The sequence below is a fragment of the Hirundo rustica genome, chromosome 17 (genome assembly GCF_015227805.2).
Source record: "Hirundo rustica isolate bHirRus1 chromosome 17, bHirRus1.pri.v3, whole genome shotgun sequence".
NCBI classification, from domain to species: Eukaryota; Metazoa; Chordata; class Aves; order Passeriformes; family Hirundinidae; genus Hirundo; species Hirundo rustica.
This window is the reverse complement of record NC_053466.1, coordinates 5,560,997-5,586,509: the sequence shown is the minus strand read 5'-3', so window position 1 is coordinate 5,586,509 and position 25,513 is coordinate 5,560,997. Positions and strand designations below refer to the sequence as shown.

Below are 25,513 nucleotides of genomic sequence, written 5' to 3'. Positions count from 1 at the left end.
GACCACCACTGGAGACTAAACAAAAAAGGAAAAACAGACAGTAGACTTCAACAAATCTAAGCAGGACTTTGAGAATCATTACCAGGTACTGATGAGGCCAGTGAAGACCTGACCAGGAACACCCTGCTGGGAAGGGACAGGTCAGAGGGTTGCACAGTCAGAGATCTGACTGTGAAAGCTCAGAGGCAGCAAATCTGACAAGAGGTATCAAGATTTTACAAACAATCACCATCCTCCAGGAAGAATTTATTCACTTCCAGTTATTGAAGCAGCTTTTGCCAGAAGGCAAAATGACTCAGGGTCCGCAGTGCCATTTGCCATGGCTTACACTGGGAAAGCCCATCCAGCATCATCAGCACCAGGTTCTCATCACCTGAGCCCAAGAACCTTGCAAAAGCTAAATGTTGGGTGGAATTCACACCTCTCACAGGAACACTTGCTGTATTTCTAGGTTCATCATTTTACTTTTCAGAAATATGTAATCATACACCTGAGATCTAAAATGAAACACACACCCACTACTGCCTCTCAGGGAACAGCTCAATCAGGAAACTGGAACTTGCAATACCAGGATAACAACTGGGAAAAGAAATCTATTGCATGCATTAATTGCATCTCTGGATCAAAAGATGGGATCTAGGTTTGGTAAGAAACAAGCACAACAGAAACTAGGGGATAGTATTCCCTGTTCACTTAGCACTCCAGTACCACACACCACCTGCCCATTTCCCTTTGTTCTCCTTCAGTGAGCCTCCTGTCAGCTGTGAAAGTTGGTGATAATTAGCTGACTGATTGCCTGGGAGTCAGAGATCTCTCCTCTCATTACCTATCCAAGGGCTCTGCCTCCATGGACGACTAGAGCTCTCCAGTGCTCTGGATGCTGGCCCCAGGCAGGCAGTGGGTGGCCAGCAGAGGGGACAGGCACATGGTGTGCCAGCAGTGGCCACAGGGACACTGCTGGCACTGCTGCAGGTGTGCTGGGATGGCCGTGGTGAAGCAGAGCCCAGGCCAAGCCAAGCTGCTCTGACAGATGATGGTTACTCCCCACCACTCATAGCGAGAGGTGATAGAGGTGATTAAACCCCAGCCATAAGGGCAGGGAAAGTGTGCTCAGAGCAGTGGATCAGTCCTTTCCTCTCCAGTAAGAGCCCTCAGGGGACAGGGAGAGCACTGGAGAGGGGACAGCTCGGAGCAGCAGACTCCCTGGGAGAGGAGGCCCAAGGACAGCAGGTCAGAGCTCAGCTTTCACTGCTACAGCAAGCACTTGCTGACGAGAAGAGTTTGTCTGCTGCCTTCCCAGGCAGGCTCAGGGCTGGGGAAGCAGGCAGGTGAGCAGTCCTGGTTCAGAGATGTGCTGGAAGGAGCCCTTGCTGTGCTGCCCAGCCATCTCTGTCCTGCAGCCACTGCAGGTTCACACTCCCAAGTGCTCTGTGCAAAGCTGGCTGGAAAACCAACCCCAGGCCCCTGCTGCTGCCAAACCACTTCCTTCAGCAAGTTCTTTCACACACGGAGAGCACACAAAGCTCTGCAGGGGAAGCTCTCAAAATGTGGCTCAGAACAAGGACCTGCATTTCTAACAGTTTTTCTGTTGGAAAAGCAGAAGGCCAGGCTGCAAGGAGCTGTAGCAAGCCAAGAGATCTCTGCTATGTCCACCAAAATGTAGCCAAAGGAAAAAAAAAAATGGTGCTGGAAACTGAAATTTCTGATCCATGCAGCTAAAAAGCCCACATGTTCTAGCTAGGGAAAAAAAATGAGAAGTCACTTAATACTCACATTTACTGATGTTTTCTATGTCCCCCTGTTCCGTGATGATGTTCAGGAGCCCCTCCATTAGCAGCAGAGCCTTGTGGTACCTCTGTGCACAGTCCTCTCTGTGGTGGAACATCTCATCCAGGGCTGCAGACTGCACCTGAGGGCAACAACCCAGTGCCAAGAGGTTATTCCCAGAGCACACCCAGCTTTCCCAGCACAGTCCCTCAGCTGCATGGACACCTCCCTTGCCCAGCCTCCAGAGGGGAGCATCATGTGGGGAGTCACCTGCTAAGGCCACCAGCAGGAACCATGAATGCCCAACAGTGCTCTGTGCTAACCCCAGTCCCAGGCAGGGTGAGGTTTTTACCATCTGCACAGCGTAGCTGAAGATAAGCTTCTCTGCAGTGATGCTGTTGATCCGATCCATGAGCTTCTGTTTGTCCAAGAAGAACCTCTGTAGTCTCATGTTGAGGCAGTGGCAGGAGGATACACTGGATTTGTAAAGCTCATTTAGCTTCTTCACAACTACAGTAAAAGAAAGAAATGCTTTAGGCACTACTCACAGTTCTTCCTGTGCCTCCTATCCCCACGTGCAGGATCCGAAAGGATTAACCTGGAGACAACGGGGTGCCGTTAAAGCCAAGAGATTGGCAGGAAAGCCCTGCACCATGAGGTTTTTTTCCCTTTCCTCTGTCACCTTCACCAGTTAGAAGCCTGCACATGGCAACTCCTACATGTCTGGTTCACCTGAGGCCAGGTCTATTTTTCTTTCCCCCGGCAGTCACAAGGCAGGAGCAGTTTGCTCCGTGCAGGATGTCTCACACACCAGCAGCAGCAGCTTCTGCTACTTGGTGGGTGATGGTGTGCTGTGAAGGGAGCGTGGCTCACACGTGGGAGCTCCTGGAGTGTGGATCAGCAGCACTGACTAAGCAAGGGAATCTCTCCTGGGACTCTGCTGTTGCACTGAGAGAAGACGTGGGTGCCTGTGAACGGCCACCGCCTCTCCTGAACCATGGCAGCTTGTGCAGGAAGGTTTCAGAACAGGGAATCAGGAATCAAATCTGACCCTGAGCAATTAAATAACAATCCAAAATTGCAAGGGATGCCACAGGCTGAGTCTCCCTAGCTACATGGCATGATCTACACAGAGTACTGAACACAAACTCCCACCAACATCTGACGAGTACGAACTCCTACACACACATTTAAAATCCCCACGCTGCATGAAACAAGACAAGCCACCCTTGCCCAATTTCCCCACAATGAAGGACAAAGAACACTACAAATCTAAAACCTGCAATCTGTTCTGAAAAGAAGCAATTTATTTGGGTTATGACAACTTTCCTGCTAGCCTTGAACTTGTGGAAGACGTGTAGCTAAATTTGATGTACTTTGCTCCACACTTCCTGCTACAAGATATGTGTGCTCATCGTATTTAACTTCCATTTTTTTACACCCCATCCCAAGGCAGCACAAATACTTGCAAAGACAAAGCTCTTGGGGTAGGCAGCAGGTGGGTCAAGTATTTCAAGTGCCTCAAAAAGCTCCCTCAGTAATATTACAATGGGAGTTGTTAAATTATTTTTTCTAATCACTGACTCACATCCAGCTCTCACCACAGCCAGTCAGATACAAATGTAAAGCTGTAACACCAGCAAATAAGTGACTCTGGCATTACCAGTACTTCACTTCCTGTGTTTTTGTTTCACTTGAAAGATCATCACTGCCAGGACAAGTGTCTATTTGCTGAGTAAGCACTTCCTAGGACATGCACTGTGTAATTAAGCTGGGCTTACATCAAGTACACATTAGCACCTAAGACAGACATACAAGGAATCAGATAAGGTACATCCCCCTCCTTACAATTACTGCTGAAGAGTCTCAGAGGAGCATGGCAATAGCTCTAAGCCACAAAGTCAATGTGAAGAGAGGAACATTCTCAGTGTGAATAAAAATCCAGCTTCACAAAGGGACAATCACAAATGAGCCCCCACCACCCTGGTGAGGTTCACACTCACTCCATCCCCTCCATATCCTCTGTGACACTTTTAATAGCTCCATTCCAGGAGAGCCCTTTCCCCACGAGCGCAGCAGCCCCTTACCTTGCTTGACGGTGGAGGAGAGGCACAGCTTGCCAGCTTTGATCTGCTCTATGGCCATCTGCAGCCCCGAGGATAGAAGTTCTGCCACTTTCAGGTACAGCACGAGCTGCTCTGCATAGCTGCAAAGGAAGCAGACAGATCAATGTGACAGCAGCTCCGTGTCCCCAAGGACTGTGGGTACACAAGGATGTGTGAGGTGGAGGGAGCGACAGAAGCCCTGGGAGCTGGGCAGCTCTGCCCGTCCTTACCTCCACTCCCGGCTCAGGAGGCTGATCTGGTCGGCCACCACGCTCTCCTGGAGCTGGTACTCAGATGTCACCGAGCTGCTCATGTCACTGGAGCTGCCCTTCAGAGCAGCGATTTCCATCACGTAGTGCACGAAGGCCAGCGTGAAGCGCAGGCTGCGCAGGATGTCCGTGTGCTCTTGCTGTTGAAGGGATGCCAAGGGGGAGTTACAGGGAAAGCTGCTGACCTGAGCTGTGCCAGCAACCCACTCCAGCTCACAGAAACAACACCTCACCCCCAGACCGCCTTACAGCTCTGCTTTGGGCCAAACTCAGCCTGGAGCCTGCACTGGTTCCTTTTCCACAGGAACAGCAGCAAAAAACAGCCCCAGACCAGAAATTTCTAGACAGCTCCCTGGAGAAACTGGTGAGACTTACTCTAACATTACCAGCTCCCTTCCCAAGGAGCATCCCAGCTCTGTGGGATTCTTTCAGAAGTCAGCCAGGAATGGGGAGAGACCATCTGCACCATAAGCCCAGCTCTTGTTCCCACTACAGCAATGCCAATGTGAATTTCATGAGAGTGAAAACCTCCTACACTACAGAAAACTGCCAACAAAATGTCTCCCACCCTACATCCCAGCCTTCAACCTCTCCCAGTTCAGTGCAGTGAGCCTTGGGTGAGGTTCTTTGAGGAGACAGCAAGAACAACCTTTTATCTGCAACTTCTGCCCAGCTGGTGAGGGAAGTGCTCACACCAAGTGCTGTGGTCATCTCAGAGTAGTTTTTCCTCTGCTATGACAGATCAAAGGGGATTATCCCATTTCTGGGAAGCTGCATTGCTTAAGTCACAGCAACCAGTTCTGGGAAGTTAGTATTTGTGGAAAAACTGAATGCCTGCGGGTCTGCAAAGTGAATTGCTGCCTGGGTCAGATGCCAGCTTCATTGTTTGTACTCTCTGTTGAGAAGTGGGTAACCTGGTCTTCAAAGATTCACTGACTCAGTTCTCTCAAAGACGGTAAAGATATTCCCTACATGAATTTACCAGAAAACCCCAATGATCAAGATCTGGGAGCTTCTTTCTTTCCTTCACTGGCTCAGGCACTTGGCTGCTCAGGCAGCTTTAACTATCAGGAACATGAATCTCTCCCTCCCACTACCTTGCTACCTGGACAGTCCAGAACAGCGAGGAAGTGTTATCTCCATCTTCCTCAATTTTCTTTAAAAGCAGAGGAGGAACTTGGAGATTAAGCAATTACCAAGTCATACAAGAAGTCTGTGGCAGAGCAGGAAACTGCTGAGGTCTTGCAGGTCTCAGCCTCTTATCTCTAAACCACAGGCAGTCCTTCCTCTGCCTACAGTCAGCTTCTGTTAACTGTGCTGGCATTTATGGCCTCATTTGCCATCACAAGTCTTCTGTAGCCATCTCTGTATCGTGTTTTTAGAGCACTGCAAAAGAAACTAAACCCCAGCCTCCAGTATGCCTTGTCTGCACCTAAAGAAACTTTCACAAAAGACAGAAGAACCACCCACCCGAACCAACAGCGCTGCTCAAGATAAACAGGGGCACTTCAACAGTAAGACTTCAGTGCCTTGAAAGATGAGCAGAAATCAGAAAACCTGCCAGGTTTGCATTCTGGCCAACTCCACAGAGCACAAAAGGGTCTTGGAACCTTCTGTAAAGGTTTTGTGACATGCAAACGGATTACTGTGCTGATGACTGAAGCCAAATGACTCATTACAGCCAGAGAAGCTGAGTGCTATTCCAAGATCAACTGATAATTCATTAGGACACTTCTCTTCAGACCAGCATCTCAAGTGGTGGCAGCTGGCAGGGCCCCAAACTTCTGTCACCTCACACAGGTAGGATGCTCAGTTAAACTGACTGCTGTTGTGATCACATCATTGCTGGAAGCCTTTGTCCTGTGGCTTTACAGGTAATGAAGCCAACAAATGCAATCCAGTGCAGAACTTACAGAAAAAAAGACCTCGACAAAATCTGAAGTAGAGGAGCAAACCCACATCCTTGAAACAATGTGTGAATATCTCTCTTGGTATCTTGGGGTTTTAAGCAGCACCAACAAGTGTCAGACACAAAGAGCCTTCTCCAGTCCCAGACAACCCAAGGTGTTATTACAAACAGAGCCAAAAGTGTGACTGAATCTGCCTCCCACCTCCACTGCAAATGGGCAGCCTGACCTACATTTCAAATATATCTCAGCTATAACAGCATTTGCTGTGCTTCAGCCTGCAGAGAAGGGGAGCCTGGCAGCCTCTCAGCTCCACAATCTGGTTCAGCTCTTCTGGTACAGAACACGGCGTCCCCCCCGTCCCCAGCAGGAACAGAAGTGTCAGGTTTAGTTTGTTTTCAATCCTTTCAGCAGAGACCATATCACTGCTGACTCCCCAAGTGCACCAGGCAGGCACTGAGCTACTCACGTTCTCAGGTCAGCCAGCACTAATGCTGAGCCTTTTAAAAAGGGAGACGCCCAAAGCAGGCAGGTTTGCCTCACAGGTCCTTAATACAGAATGCATTGGATAACTCATCTTCCAACCTGCATTTTCAGCTTTGGAAATGGGGAATTTTAACCCCAGTCATGGGCTGTTACATGGACTAATGGGCTTGGTGCTAAATATGCCCTGGGGTTTGTGAGCACTTCACTGGCCTTGCTCGCTTGGAACTTGCTGTCTTGTTTGCTCTGCCTTTGGAAACAAAGCATGGAGTTGTCTGGATTTGCTCTATTTTTATTCCCCTGTCCTTTGCCCCTGGGATATACCCACCTCCATGAGTGTCTCTTCGGGCAGCTCGGGTGCCTCAAATGTAACAGCACCTTCCAGGTTGGCAGTGATGGGATCGGCAAAAGCGTACCGGAGACTCGAGAGGCCCTCCAGAGCCTCCCCAGCAGCTCCCACTGCCAAGTGCCTCCCACTGAAGGAGCCTCCAGAACTGAGAGAGCTGGAAGACCCCACTGTGAAAAAAAACAAACAAAGGAATTAAGTGGAAGTATTAATAGCATGCCAGGCAGACATTCCTCATGCAGGAGAGAGAATTCTGTAGGATTCGGGGTCCTGGATCTGGCAGGAGCCAGCAAGAGGTACTTTGGAGGAAGATGCAAGGACTCTGGATGCACTCCCCACCATAAGCTCCTTAGTGACTGAGGCAAACCAGCTTACAAACTCAGGCAGATTTAAAGCACCTTCCAGAACAACAATCATTTATGGAGATAATTCAGAAGAAATTATTTTCCCTTTTCTTGGCTAAACCCTTTCTGAGTCCTCCCACAATATCTTGGGCTGATCTTTACCATACACTGTCATAGCCAACCTCCCCACCATGGAGTAGCACGGTTTGAACCCTGGCTCCTTGCCTTTTTGCTATTACTGTCACTGAATGAGCACTCTAAGTGATGGTTCTAGAACATCCTGCATGCAAGCCAGAAGAGTTTTCCATTTAATGCCCTGCACTTTTGCTTTCCCCTCTTTATAAAAAAGAGGCTGGGCAGAGAATGAGTGACCAGCTGAGTCAAGACCCTAACCCTAGGGTTCTGGAGACCCTGCAGGTGTGGTATCCACCAGACAATTCCCTCCATCAGCTTTTCCTCTTCTTGACCACTGAATCCACCCTAGGAGTACAAAGGAGATTTTGTCTCGGAGTATTCACAATACATTCAGCACTTCCAGAGGCTTTCCCACCTGTGGCACAGTGCCACAGAGGGAAACATTCTGTCTGATGGGGATGACAATACCAGCTCTAACACTCTTCTGATTTCTACCCAGGTGGTGTTCTCTCCACTCTCACTGGTCTTTTGGAGGAAGAAGTTTCTCTTCTAACCGCAAGTTCAATTTACTGCCCTACCCTGCCTTCAAAAGGTTCAGCAATATAATAATGCCCAACAGATCTGCAGAGAGGCACAGCCTCTTCTCCTCCCAAAAGCTCTCTCCATGTCGGCAGCAATGCTTCAAAGCTAAGTGGATCATCAAAGACAGGCAGAGTATTTCCAGTTGTCTCAGAGACAAGAGAGGACCTACAACATCACATTCTGGATGCCCTGTAATTCCAAGAGGCTGTTTGCAGAAATTGTTAGAATGACTCACGGAAAGTCTCTGCCTTTAGTTACATCCTTACTCATGGCTTGTCCAAGCACTTGGGGTGAAAAGTTTCAGCTTGCAAATCTCCCTTTTCCACCATTAGCTTTGTGAATTAACTATAACATGAGGATCCTGCACAGGCCTAATAAACGAAGCTGGTCCTGCAGCATTGCTTTGGTCACCCTGACCCAACACCGTGTGCTGCAGGTTCACTTTCAACAGCCTCCTATTCCAGGCTTCCCATTGACATCCTGACTGTTGGGCAGACCCTTGAGCACCTGAGCATCAACCTGCTAAAATCTCATACTTGGATCTGCTTACAGACTGCTGTTATCCCTGAAATGCAACACAGGAGGTTTGAATCCTCCATCCATCACATTGCAGTAGTAGCTGGAGGCTGTAGCCAGGACAGTGACCCCACTGTGCTACAGGCCCCTCACACAGTTTTATTTATGAGTCTTAAAGCTCACTCTCCAAATTAATGAGACAAAGAAAGGATTGTGGTTCCAATCTGCCAGGCAATCACAGACATGAGTGGTTTTCATTAGGATGGAAATACAAGTTATACACAGGAACCAAGCCCACATGTACTCCCATCCCAGTCAAGCAGCTTATTCATGGTCACCTCCAAACTTCCCCTGCAGTAATTGAGAACAACAGAGTCAAGTACATTCAGATGAGGAACATCCAAGACAAAAAAACCAAACAAGCGAAATATGCAAATCAAAATGTGTCCGAATATTTTCTTAAACTGAACACAGACTCCAACTTCCAGACACTCCATCCCAAAAAGGCCAACTACCACAGCCTCAGGTGCTGGCTGACCGGGCCACAGCACTGGTGTCTTACAAGGAGTATCTGCCAAGCAGGAGTGCATTTCCCCATCTCCTACCTAAGCAGCTCAGCATAAGTAACACCTCTAATAGCTTTTCACACAGAGCCCTCCTGGCCCTTTCCCAACAGTCCTTGTGCACTGAAACTGCTGGGCACAGATAGTCACGCTCATCTTTTATAGCTCATCCATAACCCATGGGGAGAACGATCAGAACACAACACAGTCTTTACATTTGTTGACCTCAGCAACAGTGGTTCTGTGAACGGCTGCAGCACTATTCCAGAAGCAGAGAGCAATAAAGTAAAAGTTTGCCTGTCTCTTACAATACTGGAAAACCACTCTCTGGCACTAATGCCAGTGCAAACACTGGGGTTGGCAGGAGCCAGCACTAGAACCTCAAAGGTGCTGAGACCAGCTGAGCTCTCCTGATTGCTCTGAGCAGCCTTCTGCCATCACCAGCGCCCTGCAGCAAGGAATGCGACACATCTCTCTGCCCCAGGCATTCCCACTGGAACAGGCAGGTAGGTATCGGCCCTTTACCTGAAAACATCCTGGTCCTCGTGGTCTGTGGGGGGGTTGTTCCACTGGGAGGGGATCCGACAGTAAAAATCACTGGGGACGGGCTGGCAGAGCCCCCAGCCCGGGCACCAGAGTGCAGGGTCCCTCCGTAAGCACCTGAGGGAGCTGGGGAGACACAGTTGAAAGGTGCAGACCGGCGTTACAGGAAGGTCACTCAGAGCACGGTGCCTCGCCCGGCGGGTGTGCTCCTGCAGACTCTCCTGGGGCACACCGGGTGCCAGCACGGGCCAGTGAGGCACCCCCAGCACCACGGGCCGCAGGACAGAGCCCGGGCAGCGCCAGCCACTGCTGCAGCTGCTGTCCCTCCTCGCTGCCTGGCCTGCACGCCCACAACACCCACCCCTGCGCAGCCATTCACACTCGAGCCGCCTGGCACCAAGCCACCGCTTCCACAGGTTATCACACTCAGAAAGGGCCAAAAGAGGAAGCCCTGCCTACAAAAATCACACCGCTATCCAGCAGTTCCACAGCACACACAGCCCACAGAGCAGGGGAAGGCAAACACCGCTGCACTCCTCACACACGGCACCCGCTTCCTGTGCCAAGAGCCACCGGCGAAGCAGCCTCCCATTTGCAGGAGGGGTGTAGGCAAATCCCAGCCCAGGACATCCTGCCAGATCTGCCTGGCCTCCCCACCTACCTGCAATTTCCATTGGCTTCTCATTGTTCAGGCTGTCGCTGCTGCCAGCTTCCGAGATCTGTGCCCCAAAGGCCGCCTTTAGAAGCAGGTCAGTGAGCCTGCCCGTGCTCAGAGATCTAAAAAGAGTACACACAACATGATGCTGAAAGTCAACAGGTGCAAGGTGTCAGCTAACTTCACTTCTTTGTGCTATTCCTGGTCCACAGCCACTTAACACCACACAGTAAACAGTCTGGAGCTGAAAAAACCACTCTTTCCACAGAGCATCTGAAGCACCTGCTGCTATTTGTAGAAAGCACAAAGTTGTCATGACTAACTGCAGTAAAGCAAGTCCTCACTACATTAATACAACGCAATTTGTTTTTGTTGAAAGGAATGAAAATTAATATCAGAGGACTCCTCCAATACACTGGGGAAAGCTGCAGTGTGCAGAGAGGCAGGTAAGAAAAACTTAACACCAGCACCTGAGTGATTCTATCCTGCAGTGCTCGTGACAGCCAGCACGTGGCTTTCCAACGCATCTCTCTTCTGAAGGCCTGTGCCACTGTTTGGTGGAGGAGGAACACCCAGAACAGCTTCTCCTCCATGACAGGCCCCACAGAGGGCAAGCCAAGCATCTGAGCAATTGCTTGTCTGGTAACAAAGTCCTGCAACCCCACTTGTTGAAACTCTGCACACTAAACACGGTGTGAAGCTGCAGACAATCTTTCATTTTAAAAAATACAGGCCACAGCCTGTCCCTTTAGAGGAAGACTTTTAAAGTCTGCACCATACCTGTTTGCAATCCAAAGGTGCTAGCAGATAACTGCACAATGTTTACTGATGCCTCACTACAACTTCAGCATCAGCTGGGGTTTGAAATTTGCCCCATCTGTCCTGTATTGAGGAGTGAAGCACCACTGTATGAAGCAGACTGCAGCTCACCTGCCCTTGATCTCCTCCACAGGCCTCAATCCCAACCCAGTTTGCTGGCAGTGGAAATGACCCATCTCCTTCAGATCTGGCAAGGTCTTGTTCCGTGTTGGTGTCATCATGACCCCCTGATGGGCCAACAGGGTGAGGAGATTCTGGGAACTTGGGGTTTTGGGAAACTCAAACGGAGACACAGCCTAAGAAGAATAGGAAGAACAGAGATCTGCATTTAAAATGAAGGAGGAAGGTTCCTCTCGGTCCCCATTTGTTTATCAAAATTAAACTGTCTAACAACCTGCCAGAAATAAGGGCAGAAATCCCACCCTGAACAGTTATTTGTCCCTAATCCTAGAAAGGCTAAAATGAAAGGACAACGAACTGCTGAGAATTCTGTAAGCAGAGGAAATGCTGTCACGGTGCCCGCTCCTCACGAGGCACAGGGCTGCCACGGGCTGCTGCCTCTGCTGGGGATTCCTGCCGGACACACGCTTGTGTCACAGCCAGGTCACCGTGTCCCCAGGGGCCATTGGGGCAGCTCCTTCCCCTGCCTGCTCCCCAGGCAGGCTCTGCTCAGCTGCTGAGCGCTGCTGCCAGGGCACAGCTGCCCACGGTAAGCAGGACACCCCATTTCACACACATCACTGCACAGCCCTCACAGGACAGGAGCAAGCGCTGATAAATCCAGGTCGGAGTTATCTGCTCCTGCAGCAGCTCATCCCCTAATCACCCAGAAGGTCAAGCTGTGAGAGGCCCAAAAGCAGACTCCTGGGCATACCTTCGTAGGGGAGCCCATTATCGTTGGCAAAGGGCTTCTCTGCATGAACTCAGAGAGCTTTGGCGAGGACCGGAGCTGCCGGCAGTGCTGCAAGCCATGAATCTGCAGAGGCTGGCTGACTGGGGTATGACCAAAGTGAGCAACAAGAGGATCAGAGTGCTGCTTGGTTATCTTCTGCCTGCAGGAATGCAAATCCGACAGGTTGGGAGCACTGTGGAGCCGGGAGCCCATCCCTCGAGGAGACTGTTCGGGCGCCAAGGAACCTGGAGGGCACAGAGTGACAAACCCCATCACTGCCTGGTTCTGACACTGAGAGACAGCCTGATCCCAGGATCTACAGCTCAAACAGCTGCAGATCAAAACCTTCTATGGCTAAGCATGGTACTGAGCAGAGCCACAGCACTGCCAGGCCTGGTCGTGTTCTGAGTCTGTGGGAGGATGAGATATGAAAAACAGGGAAATAAAAATGCAGTTTCTTTCTTTCATTGCCACCCATTCAGAGACACAGACCCTGACTGTCAGAGTTCAGCAGCAAGGGAACTACACATCAAGCAGGCCTCCTGGCAAAGGGGGTGTTGGAGGTTTTGAGTAGTTTTTCCTTCACTCAACCCATTGGCTTCCAAGTCCCAAATCTGAGTTTTTGCAACACAGGATCTGTCAGCACTGGAAGATGCTGGCTGACAGGATGGGAATGGATCAACTCCCACCAGCACACAGAGATCCTGCCTGGCCAAACATCCAGAGAAGCTGCTGAAGCAACCAACCCAACCTAGAATGCCCTGAGACTACAGTTCCGGCTTTATCCATAGGAATAATGAAGGAAAGCAAGGACCAACGCACTGGCAGCAGGAACACGGCTTCTCACTTCTGCTCCAAGAGAAGACGGGATAACAGTCTGACTGGGCTGCTCTGGGATTGTTCCAACTGTGAGGGAATGAAATAAAAAGAAGTTAATTCAGTATTAAGTTTTCATAGGCAAGAACAGCACTATGCACCACCTGTTTTTAGAAAGATGACAGTTATCTCTTCCCTCTTCTCAGCCCTAGCTGTGAGGTGAGAAGAGCCTCAGCTCCTGTAAAAGGAGGTAAAAAAAAACCTCTGCCTGGTATTAGTTTAGCAAGTTTTAGTCTGACTTTGCAGTGATATTAGTTCAGAGGAATAGAATATGAATATTCTGTATTTCCCCATCAGCAAAGACTAATAAATACAGGATTGGAAACACCAGGGATAGAGAATTATATCAGCCTGTTCTTTTACAGAAAACAAATAGCATCCATTGCACATTGGGATTTCTCTTGTCCCTTTCCATCTGAACTGCTTGCTAGCACCTAGATCAGGCCAGCAGATATTTAGCCATAACTTTTCACTCTGGAAGTTCAAGCCCTTTCAAAGCTGGTCAGAATTTTGCTTTGACGATAATTGCCTTGCATTTGTTCTAACCCCAACCCAAGGCAGTAAAAAGATACTTTGCACTTACAGACGCCCTCTTCTGAGGGCAGTAAAATGTTTGATGCAGGCACCAAAGCAAAGCTTGCCTCTCCTGGGGCTAACAGGTATTTTTCTCTCCGTTTTACTGAGGTCAAAACACTTGTCAAATAATCTGTGGAGAAGAACCACAGGGGAACACAACAGTCTGAACTCTCTACGACCTGGCAGCTACAGCTGGTCAAAACCCCACTCTTTACAGGAAAGAGGCAAATGATTTTATTAGGACAGCAATGTGCCAGCTCACATCTTACCTTGTGGTGATGGCATGAACGGCTTGGCACCACCAAAGGAGAGCTTTTTAGTGCTGGACACAGATCCATGCTCTCCAGGATAAGGAGGGGAAGCACCAGTTTTGGGAAAACCAAGAGGACTTGTACTGCTGGACCTCCGGACCGTACTAGACCTTACAGGAGACAAAAGCAGCACACAGGTTACTCCAGAGGCCAGTGCAGAAGAGGAAGGAGAACAGCATCACCCAGCACACATACAGTTACTCCCACAAAAGCAGAACTTCATGACTGTTTATTCTGGATCAAAATCCCACTGTTCTAAGACTACACCAAAACAGATTAAGATGCTAATCCTTGCTCCCAAGAGTTCCAATTCTAATAAATGAAAAGAACAATCAAGGTTAGCTTAGCTGTAGGCTGGACAGTCATTTTTCAGAGACACCTCAGATGCTTGCAGGTATCTACATTAATCCTGAACAAGACAGATTTTCCTATCTTGCCATGTCCAAGATGTTTATTGTAGGCAGTGTCTCTAGAATGCCCCGAGAGGGCTTTATTCAAGTGTGCCTCCTGTGCTGAGCCACTTGCCCTTTAGTCAGAGCAGCCTTCAGGCAGAAAGCTCTGTGCTCAAAGCCAAGGTACAGAGTGCCAATGCACAGCTCTGCAACGGGGCTTGGACTCAAATCAGGAGCCACAGAGCAAAACAGCAAAACACAACAGTGTGTGGCTGTCAGATCTGAAACACTTCACAACTACCCAGAGGAATTCGGGGTTTTGGGCTGGACAGTGAGAACTGCCTGTCTAAATGCCTTCAACTCCTTGTGAAGGCTCACACATGCAGGAACCTTGAGTATTAGTCAGTGCTGAAATGAAACAGAAGAGGAAACTAGTGGGAAAGTGAGTACATACACACCATCAGTCTGGAGAGAGACAGGATTATTGCATATTAATTAATTATTTCTCAATATGTTAATCTTTTCCCCATCATTAAGGACACACAACCTAAATTGCAATGCCATTCTGCCTCTGCAGGCTCCTTCACCAAGGTTCCCATTACACTCCTCTATATGAGAACACAGTCTTTTCATCAAGTCCTTCATTCCATTCTCCATTTGGAAACACTTTTTCTCTTGTTACAAGAGCATTAGTCTCAACCAGTAGGTGGTTTTCTGGACAGGAATCAATGACTGCTGATAAAAAGCCCCTCTGTGCTTGAGCCACTGAAAGATGCTGTCACTAAGGTATCCTGCCTGCTCTGCCAGGGATGCTGCATTTAGCTGTCCTCATGAATCTGAACAGAAGGAACAAAGGATGTGGGGTTCAGCAGTGCCAGGAATGGCAGAATCATCGTGATGAACTGTCAGGAAATCTACTCAACAACATTTCTAGGTGTGTATTTCACTTTATGCCACATTTCAGAAAATAAATAAATAAATACATTAAAAAAAAAATCTATTTCAGTAGTTGAGATAGTTGGTCTGCCAACCTCCCTGCCCCTATTCAAGGTGTTACCACATTTTGCAGCCAAGTAAACCCATGTTATAATCACATGCTTGGAAAAAAGGAAATACTTGAAAATTTTAACCTAAAAATCACTTCTTTTCAGGTTGCTCCAGATTCAGAGGCTAATGCTCATCAAGTGCCTGGCCCTGAAGCAAAATGAATTTCCAAAGAGAAAGGTGAGAATACACCTAGATATTCAGTGGCAGAAGGTATTGCCCTGCCATGTTTCTAATTCTCCAGACCATGAGCCATGCAGAAGGCTGAATTTTATCGATCAGGAACTTGCAGAAGAAAACCACCAGGTGACTGCTGCTGCTGGAAGATGTGGAATGTCAGCTGTAAGCCAGCAGAGGGGCAGGACAGGCGATGTGGCCAGAGGCACACACGTCTAATTAGCACCTCACCAAGGTACACATCTGTCCTCAATCACACCACCTTACACGGGCACACAGCAGCCAGTCAGGTGACAGGGGGACATTTCTCAGACACCAGAGTGTACGTCAAGGTTTGAATCAAATGACTCAGCAAACATGACTCAGCTCTCAGCAGCAATGGCCTGTTTGATACAACTGATGGAAAAGTGGAATCACACACTTAATGTGTCCTCTCCTGCCATTCCTGAAGGGTGTCTACTGAACCTGCTGATTAGAGGAAGTGATGGCCAGAGATAAGTATGGCTTCCTGGGGCAGAAAAAACATGACGCCAGAGATGCTGAGAAGATGCTAAAAGCAGCCTGTGAGTCACCCTGATTGGGCCCATTCCTCGAGTTCCTGTGCAGGGACATGCCAACCTCAGCATCACACAGAGGTGACTAAAAGGAGCAAAACGTGGCACTTTGCTCCCTGGCTGTAGCTGTGGGTTGTGAGCCTCAACTCCAGAGCCCATCACCAGGTCTGGGGTTGGCACAGCACCTTCTCCAGAGCTCTCTCTTTATACCTCACAGGGATAACCAGGACTCTTGTGAGGTCCAAAACAAACAGTGTCCACAAGTTTTGCTGTCAAAAACACAAGGCACACAGGACAGAGTTTACCACAAAACCTGCCACACACTCGAAAAAATTAACATAAAACAGTATTAAAGTTACAGTGGACACAGACCAAGCCTTCTGCTAATCCCTATCCCTGATCAATATCTGCATATCGTGTCTCTGCTCCTGGGTCCACTTCAAATAAGTCTCATCCTGAATTAGGCTGGCCAAAGCCCAAGCTTAGGCTGATGTAGGTATTACCCTACTTTTGAAATCTAAACTTGAACTAATCCAGCTACCAACACAGCTCATCCTAGAAAAGACATGACACCTCCTAGACACTTCCATTTGAGTGCTCTGCTCGCACAAGAGCCTTAAGACCCTGTATTGGTCTCCTTCCCATCAGTCTGTGACCGGGGCTGCAGCTGCTAACCAGCAATCATATGTGAGAAGAGATGGAAGCCCCACATGTCTTGGATGAACCAGGCATTACCTCTGAACTCAGAAGGTCAGCTGTCTGCTGCAGACTCGGCATCAGGGTCTTCCTGACAGCCCTCAGAAAACATGCTCTGCCTCACGGGCATAAATTGCTCATGGTTTACTCAGTCCTGGCTGCATAACCACATGAATATGCAACTCGTGCACAACACATCATCTATGGCATGACTGGCTACAGGAACCAATTAAGGTAAAGTCAGGTAGGTTCTGTAGCCCCATCCATTTGTTTATCTCAAATTTTCCTCTTATAAAGGCATCTGCCAGATGGATGGTTCTCTCTGCCTGGACACTTGGACACCCAATCCATCCATAGCTGGCCTGGGAAAAGCTGTCACACTCAAAGTGACTCAGCCTTCACTCTGAGCTGATGGGAATTTTCTCACATAAAAGCACGCAGGCAAAATTTAAAGTACTAACAAATAAATCTCAACACCACCACAAAAACACCCCCAAACACACCACACTGGCTCCCTACAGCGAGGGGGAGAACCCAACACACGGGGAAATTGATAGAGGTACAGAAAGCAGTTTGTTTACAGACCCCCTCGTCCCAGCCCCAGCACTTACCGGGGAGAGGAGCACGGATTGGGAGACTGCAGGTTCTGCTCGATCCGACGGTAGTTGTGGATTTGTGTGGGGACTGGGATGGGCACCGAGTGTCCGTACTTGCTGCTGGAGAACTGCCCTGGCCGGCTGTGGAAAGGAGACACACAGAGACAACCTCCTGTAAGGGCTGGGCCTTCCACCAGGTAATTGGAGATTTTATCTTCATGAAGCAACTGCACGCAGGGAGCATCCCCTGGGCTGCTCTGGGGCTGTGGGTTTGCACCGGGAGGTGGTTCAAAGTCATATCAAAGGGAAGTGGCAGCACACATCTCCTGAAAACAGGCACCTTTCCTCCAGCACCATCCCCACCCACAGCCTGATGTTAAAACGCACACCCAAGCGCACCACGCCCTCCAGGAGGACCAGAGCCCTGCTATTTCAGGCCACGGCTGGCCTAATTTCCACCAGCTCAAATTCACAGCCAAGCAGAGGGCACTGAGCAGGGGCTAAACATGAGTGGCTCACAAAGGACACCGGCACAGACTTTGCTGACAAGAGCTACTTGTGATTGACTCATGCACAGGCACTGCTGCAGCCACGGCATCTCTGTGGAAGCCTCACACCACGAAGGGAATGTGGTGGCGTGGATCAGAATATGACAAGTTACTACAGGGTGGAGAAGGCAGCTCAGGAGAAAATAAATTTGAGGGACAGGAGCTGGCATCTAAATACCCATCGAGGACGAGATAGAATAATACCACGCACACAAAATGGGACAAGTCCATTCTGCAAATTTCAGGCTCCTTCCATGCGAGCAGGTGAATTGGCTCATGTCTGATACCTGTTCCCCCAGGTTACCCTTGGCCTGTCCACCAGGCTCCACACGAACCACGCTGCACAAAACCCATGCAAATACCACATTTAACTAAGTAGCTGCCTAAAGTCTTTTCCCAAAGGCCCCAGAATTCTAGGATTAATTGCCATGGCAATGCTATTTACAGCTGCCAACACCAATTGCAGGGATGTCGAACAATTACTGGAAGATCTTATTGGTAATGAAGCTTCTGCAGTCTCCCTCATTGACAACTGGGGACATGCACCTGGGTCTGCCCCTGACAAGCTGGAAACATCACTCCTTGGGGTCTAGCACTTGGAATGGAAACATGAAAGGATGTATTTAATTCAGCAAAAACGCGTATCTGTACTCAGGGGAAAAAAGAAGAGTTTGTGATTTATCTGGCAGTTCAAAGCACCCCATTACCAAAATTCCTGTTTTGAGGAAACTCACAGCATTCTGTGCTTTATGGAGACAGCAGTGAGCAAAGCTGATCTGCAGAAAAGTGTCTGCAGAGCTCCACACAGTGCATGTGAAGACACTCCTCCATCACAGGAGAACCAAAGAACTGGAAGAGATCTTTCATCAAGGCTGAATGATCAAATTATTCCGATCTTTTAATTCCTCTCTCAACTTTTTAAAGTAGCATATATTCTTCCTTGTGTGCTTTTATTTCTTCCACCAAGAAAACAGACTCTTAATTTCCTTTTTGTCTCCAAAAGGCAGCATGGATGCCTTGATTCCTCACTGACACACAATAAAATAAAGGCATTCAAGGTTTCCAGTGGCTCAGCAAAAAGGTGAGGCTTTGAGGTATCTGCCTTCCATGAGTAAAAAACATGGTGTTGTGACAGACATAAACAAAACAAAGCTTTAGCAAGAAATCTGAAGGTTCCTGTGAAACCTTGCACTCACTTCGAACATACGTTTCAAATGCTATCTTTTCCATCTGGTCAAAATTCTTTATCAGAAAAGAAGCTCTTGGGTAAAAGGATCCTCCCTCTCTCCAGGAGTTATACTAAGTCCTTATTTCCTTCACAGGCTGCAAGTTGCAGAAGAAATTATCCAAATGAGATGACATACACTAAACCTGCTAACTGGCCTCAAGCCCTAAAGAATGCAATTGACCATAAACCTGCAGAAGTCCAAGAGATAAAGCTGGGACAGGGAGTTTAACTAAATGGCAGTAATTAAAAGCTCTTTGAAAACAGTATTAAACCCAGTGCTGTGGGGTACATCCAAGAAATTACCTTTCATTAGACTTACTAAGCATCTTCAAGGAAGCGTTAAAAAAAAAAAAGCATTTTAAAAAAAGGATCAACTATTGGCATGTTTTAATTCTGCCCAATGCTTAATCTGTTAATTAAGAGCAAGGAGAGTTGTCCTAGAGTGTACCACGGCATCCTGTGGAAAACCCACTGCTAGTCACTCTAAAACATCCCTTGCTTTCTGTCCCAGCTGGACTGCAGCCAGCATCGCTTGCTAGCCTGGAGCCACCATGGAAGGGAGAACTGCTGCTTCCAAGTGAGCAGGCAAAGGGAGAACCAGGAGTCCTCTGCACCAGTGGAGCCAAGCGCTGAACCAACAGGTCTCGTGCCATCTGCAGGGAAGGGCACTGAAACCCAGTGAGGGCACACCTGGGTAGCACCAGCTCTGAGCACGGTGAGGGGACAGAGCAAAGAGCATGCTGTATCCTCTGGACTCAGAGTGACTGCTCCAGTCTTTCAATACTGATGTCTTACTCCCCATCCTGAACAGCACAGAAACGAGCTTTTCAGTGTTACTTCAAGGCAGATAGAAAAATGGGAAGAAGCACCAGAGGGTTCGGCATCTGCTTCACAGAAGCTGCTGGGAATGAGTAGGAAAGACAGTGAGAGTGGAAACGTGTTTAGATCAAAGCCTCTGGCATTGACTGGCCAGCCTGGGATCCACTAGAGAATGATGAGCACAGTTTGGTGAGCAGTGAGAAGTGGGCAGCCTTTGTGGTCACCTTTCATGAATTTCTCCTCACTGTTGCCCAGAAGCAAGGCCAAATCCTTTAATAGAGACTGATCTCCAGAATGCAAAGGAATCAGTTAAGGAATAAGCTGTTAAAAGGCTTAGCAGGCAATGGCATAAGAAGCCTCATGCAATTAAACTCCACACTGTGGTACACGCTTGCCAATTAATCTGATCACGTCAGCGAGGCTCTGAGCTACATTATTCTCTGTTAAATTTGTATGCTTTGAGGCTATGTTTTGTCATTTTCTGGGCTCTGTTCGTGTGACAAATGTGTTCAACATGCAGCCTTGGACTATATTTTCTTCTTAAAAAAGATTTTGGGGTCATCCATCTCCCAGTGTGAAATCCCCTTAAACCGTCCTCCCCTGACAGGTGCCATATTGACAGAACAGAAGATGAAAGCTGTCCTGCTTCCCCAGCAGGCAAGAACAAGACGGGAAGCAACACCAGCAGCTCCCTGCAAGCCAAGGACATACCCTAAAGCTTCAGGGCCCAGAGTCAAGGGGATCACCTTCCACAGACCATTAACACCTTCAGAACACAAAAGTGTCTGGCCCCAGTGGGCAGCTGGTGCTGTTATGAGTGGGCAGCTGTCACCTACAACACTCCTAAAGGCCAAACCTGAGTTTAGAGCAACTGGTTTAGCTGGAATGAAACCCATGACCATGCCTGTTTGCACATTTTGCTCCTACTCCTGCATCCCCCATTAGCAAACAAGGTCCAGTATCAGCATTACTTTAGAGACACAGAGCAAGGATCTTTTCAACAAACCACAAACAACTCAGCAGGCCCTCATCTGTCCTTCAACAGCAAGGGGAGATGAGCAACATTCCCCCACACTCGTCCAATAACTCAAGTCCATCATACCTTCAGCCTTGGATGAAGTGTTGTGCTCTAATTCACTGCATGAATTAGAAACAAGGGTCTTTAGCTGGAATTCTCCCCACCTGTGAGGAACGTGCCAGTGGAGTACATTTACCTTCTGCTTGAGAACAATCCCTGCCCCCTCAGGGAACAGAGTTAATTCCAGCTCTCCTGTGCTCTCTCCTAGCCCCTCCTGAGAGCCAGAAGAGGGAGAGACAGGCTCAGTAGTTGGGACTGATCAGTGCCCAAGGCTGGGGAGTTTCTCCTGGGTGTTTCTTGTTACCCATTAATTAAGAAGATCAATGTGCATCTTGCCCAGCACACCAACAGTAAAATCCCTCCCTGGAAGTCAATGGAAGTTCAATTATTCAGTGCTGCACAAACACCACCAAACAGTTTTTCTTACCCAGATGGGCTCGGAGAACTGCTGTATGGGGGTGATGGAGATGGTGTCCTTCCCTGGCTTTCCAAGCCTGCTGAAGTCACCAGGGAACTCCTGAGGAAAACAGAAAGAACTCAGCTGTCAGAGCCTGGGAACCAACCCTGTTTCCCTCCTACAAAACACAGCAACAGAGCTGTGTCTGCCCAGCACCTCATCGGTGGGAGCTCTGGGGACTGTCATCCTGCTCCCACCACATGGAAATGAAAATGGTCAGAACCAGATCCCTGAAAAAAAGGCTAATTCAGGAACATCTTCCCTCCCATCCACCAGAACCCCACAGTCCCAAACACCCAGCAGGCTCCAGTGGGTGGACAATTTCAGGTGCCTTGGAGGTCTTACCCACTGTACATCAGGCTGTCCTGGATTGGTTTCCCTCCTGCAGCCTCACCAGTTAAATCACCTGAGGGACAAGGAAGTGCAGAAACAGATTAATTCAAGGTCATTTTCTTAAAAATCTTTATACATTCATAGCAATTGAGCTTTTGTGTAGGATTTCCTGTTCCTCCAAGCCCTCCTGAGTCATTCCTGAAGTCAGTGTTTTGCAAACTACATGTGGGCTGAAGCTGAAGTTTGTGGTGGATGCTGCTCAGGATCCTCACACCCTGAAGTTTTGGAAAATTTAGGCTGAAAGCAAGTCCCCTTGGAAGGGGCCCAAAGCCTGACAATTATTTGAGACAACAGGTCCATGTCCACCTGGTTCAAGTCACTGGCTGCTGTGTAAAAGTGGTACAAGATATTCGCAGTGCTTTGCAACATCCCGTGGCAAAAATCCAGGGCAGCCAAACGAGCTGGCAGCTGGATACACAGCAAACATCTGAACCCTGGGAACATGACCAGCACCAGGCAAGTGTGCACTGGTCCCACCATCGATTCCAGGGAAAACACAAGCTCCTCCGTTATCATAAGGATATCAGAGATCTTCCAGAGATTACTCTACCCCTCCAAATTCCTGTTTTAATAGAAGTGGTGCAACTGTGAAAGGAGGAATCATAGCAGTTATCACCAAGTTCCAACTCAGCAAAGCACCACACACATGGGCAAGGTTGAATAATGTCCTTCTGCTGGTTAACTAAGGACCTGTGCAAGGACATAGGCTGAACTGAGGCCCTGGTTCTATGTACATCTGTATTTTCAAGCAAGTCCTAACAAAGTATAAACACATAAAGGTCCTAAAATGAAATTTAGAGCATTTGAAGAAAAAAAACCAACATATTTTAGTTTTTCTCGGGGATTTTTTTCAAGTGTAAAATCTAGCTTGCTGGCTGAAATCCTGTCTTGGACTGAAATGCTGAGTGAAACTGAAGACAGGATAACAAGGTAAAAGCTTCTGTGAGATATTTTTCCCTATGAGCCTATTTATCTTCTTTTCCTGTTGGATTCCCAGGTTCAATCTCTTATTGAGGTCCTCAAGTAATCTTTACTCTCAAATCCTGTCTTTAAAGGTAATTACAAAATATCCCATGAAACTAGGCAGAGAGCCAGATGTCTCGGCCAGCTTGAAAACAAAACCATTCCTACTATTGAGTCAAAACAGACAAGTTTAATCACTCTTTCAACTTTTCAGTATCTACCCTTAACATGCACATCCCCCACTGCTCAGAACATCTGCATTTTCAGAAACCACCTTACTTGAGAACTGTGCTGGGACCATGACGAAGTCATCTGTGTCACAGGAGGAATTCTTGCTGCTGCTCCCCGCAGAGTCCTTGGATCTTTGCATAAATCCGGGAGAATCCTGGGTAGGAGATGCCAGCGCCTTCTCCTGCAGCTGCTGCTGCATCTCTCCAAGGGACTGCTAATTCAAGGAGAAAACAAACACTGGCTTCAGCACAGCTACTTCATCATTCTGCTCCATCCTTTAAACTGAGCTGTACAAGGCTACAAACAGCACTTTGCTGATAAACCAGGGCTGATGGTCTGCCAGAAGCAGCTGTTCAGTTTGCTGAAAAGAAACTGCCTTTTATGTCCCTGTCAGAACAGCGCATCTTTTGTTACACAAAACATACTTCCAGTGTGCCTGATGCTCCACAGAGAAGAACAATTCACTTGAGGTACTGCATCCCTCTGCTGAGGTTTTCGGATCAACCATGCATTTTCTACCAACTCACTTTAGTATGGCTGGGAATACGAGAGGAGCTTTCAGAGATACTTTTGGTTGTTCTTTAGGGTTATGTTTTTTCTGTTTTGTTCTTAAACATAGAACCATCTGGTCTCTATTTGTGCTTTTGCACTACTTGGTAACATGGAGATAAGTGCTCCTGAACTTCCAAGACCACCCTGTTTTGCTGTACTGCTGCTAAGGAGCTAAAGAAAGGCCCAAAAGAGATTAAACTTTCAGCAGATAAACAGCTCACAGCTGTCAGAGGCAGGACAGTCCCTAAAAAGTCCCATTTTCCTGCTTCCTTCAGCTAAATGATGGATAGCCCCACAACCCCCTCACGTTGCAGACAGATGGAGGAGGCTGGATGGTTTAAGAAAGCTTTAAGGCAGCTGAACTGCCCATGGAGCAGATCACAATCTTTATCCTAATGCACTTCCAGTCTGAGAAAGACTTGAAGCAGCTTTCACTTGGGCCTCATTAAGGCCTTGCTCACCCTCCAGAGACTCTCCTGGTGCACCACTGGGGACTCCCTCCCTCTGCACACACAGTACATGCAGGCAGAAGAAATCTTCCAGCTGTCAAAGTTTTCTGTTCCACCCAATCTGTGAACTCTGCCCTGCAGATGTGGCATTTTTCCCAGACTGAGCCAGCACACCTCCATCAGCAAAATCTCCTAAGGCAGAGCAGGAGAGGTGCAGTAAACCTCTAACATGAGACCCCCTCCCAGTCTGGCAGTGATTCTGCACCATCCTTAAGCTTCCCAGACCAGGAAAGCTCAGGAGAGTGCGTCTGCTTTTCACACCATCTGCTCATTCCTGGAGTCTTGTGGCCAGGAGAGCCTCAGCCAAACACCTTCTACTTCAGGCTGCAGGGGGGAGGCTCTCAGGGACCCAGTTATCAGCCTTTCCCATACCAAATTGAGATACTTTGGCCCAGGGAAACTCAGAGAACAGAACAAAAAACCAGTCATGCCAGGGAGGAAAAAGTCCCATCCTTCTCCCATCCCTTACCAATCACACCACCAGCATTCCTGAGTTCAAAGTCAAAGGCAGCTTTCACCAAGAGCCTACAAAAACAACCTTTCAGTTCAGCGAGCTCGAGGAATGTCACTTCACTGGTCACTTAAACATTCTGCCCTCCAGAAATTTTTCACCCTTTTAGGTAGCCAGAGAGAAAACCCATCTTTCACAAGACCACTGGACTGTGGCAGGCCTGGTCTGAGCAAACAGCTTTGCTGAATGTCCCTCTGTGGTGCCTGGACATGCTGGGCAGGAGGTGGATATATTGTCAGAGACTTTGCTTGAACACACACAGGACATGCAGCCAAGGAAGCAGAGCTATACCCTCAATTAACAACCAGTTTGGGTTCCAAGGAGCTTTCCATCTCTGCCAAGACAAGCGAGTGTTGTTCATACCAACTTCTTTCATAAAGGCTTTTCATCCAACAGGCAATGGCACACTGAAATATGTCTTGGGGAGAGTAAGCCAGTCTTCAGGATCCAAACTCTAAACTGGAGAAAATACTGCACCAAGCCCAGCCAGAACTAGTGTTCAGTGATTTGCACCAGGAGAGTGCAAAAGCAGAGACCTCAATTTTCAAACACACAGGCAGAGAAACCATTAACACAAACAGTGCATCCCCAGAGCTGTACTTACAGGAGGTGATGTCAGGTGGGAAGTGGATGAGCTGCTGGAGGAACTACCAGAGCCAGAACTGGGATAAGAAGGCATTGGCACGGAAGCAGCTAAAACCAGCAAAAGCAAAAGAAGTGGTTAAACCAAGATCAAGCAATAATAAAAAGTCTTCTTCATCTTTTCCCACCAGGTTTATCTCATGCACCATCATGTGTCTCATGTATCATATGTGGTCAATTAAAGGAGAACAAAAGAAAATCAGCATTCTGTTCAGTTATGTGATTCACATGCATCCACTCCTCTGTCCACACTCTCACAGGTCTGAGAACTCCTGACCAAGGTCAGATGCCCACTCAACAGCTGACCTACCCAGGCAGCAAGATGGGCTTTGCCCTAAAGAGCCTCCAAAGCATCTTTGCAAATGCAGGGAAATAGAAATAAAAAGGTGATCTGAGTTGCTCAGGCCTGGGGCAGAAGCCAGGAGCTAGACCAT

At 48.2% G+C, this 25,513-nt stretch overlaps 1 protein-coding gene across 6 annotated transcripts in view; it reads right to left on the bottom strand.

Moving 5' to 3' along the window:
• ULK1 (unc-51 like autophagy activating kinase 1) overlaps positions 1 to 25,513 on the bottom strand; it is a 76,889-nt gene that overhangs the window by 3,226 nt on the left and 48,150 nt on the right. For 2 of the 6 annotated variants that reach the window (XM_040080562.2, XM_040080565.2), the window contains exons 13-28: positions 25,042 to 25,130; positions 22,914 to 23,079; positions 21,624 to 21,684; positions 21,249 to 21,338; positions 17,164 to 17,289; positions 13,648 to 13,799; positions 12,749 to 12,832; positions 11,909 to 12,171; positions 11,146 to 11,330; positions 10,222 to 10,337; positions 9,543 to 9,686; positions 6,860 to 7,047; positions 4,103 to 4,281; positions 3,855 to 3,973; positions 2,120 to 2,277; positions 1,774 to 1,909 (exon numbers count right to left, since the gene is read on the bottom strand). In XM_040080562.2, coding sequence (XP_039936496.1) covers positions 1,774 to 1,909; positions 2,120 to 2,277; positions 3,855 to 3,973; positions 4,103 to 4,281; positions 6,860 to 7,047; positions 9,543 to 9,686; positions 10,222 to 10,337; positions 11,146 to 11,330; positions 11,909 to 12,171; positions 12,749 to 12,832; positions 13,648 to 13,799; positions 17,164 to 17,289; positions 21,249 to 21,338; positions 21,624 to 21,684; positions 22,914 to 23,079; positions 25,042 to 25,130 — 2,256 coding nt within the window. Of the gene's footprint in view, positions 1 to 1,773; positions 1,910 to 2,119; positions 2,278 to 3,854; positions 3,974 to 4,102; positions 4,282 to 6,859; positions 7,048 to 9,542; positions 9,687 to 10,221; positions 10,338 to 11,145; positions 11,331 to 11,908; positions 12,172 to 12,748; positions 12,833 to 13,385; positions 13,509 to 13,647; positions 13,800 to 17,163; positions 17,290 to 21,248; positions 21,339 to 21,623; positions 21,685 to 22,913; positions 23,080 to 25,041; positions 25,131 to 25,513 lie in introns of all 6 variants that reach the window. The other 4 variants (XM_040080561.2, XM_040080564.2, XM_040080566.2 and 1 more) reach the window with 4 other exon arrangements.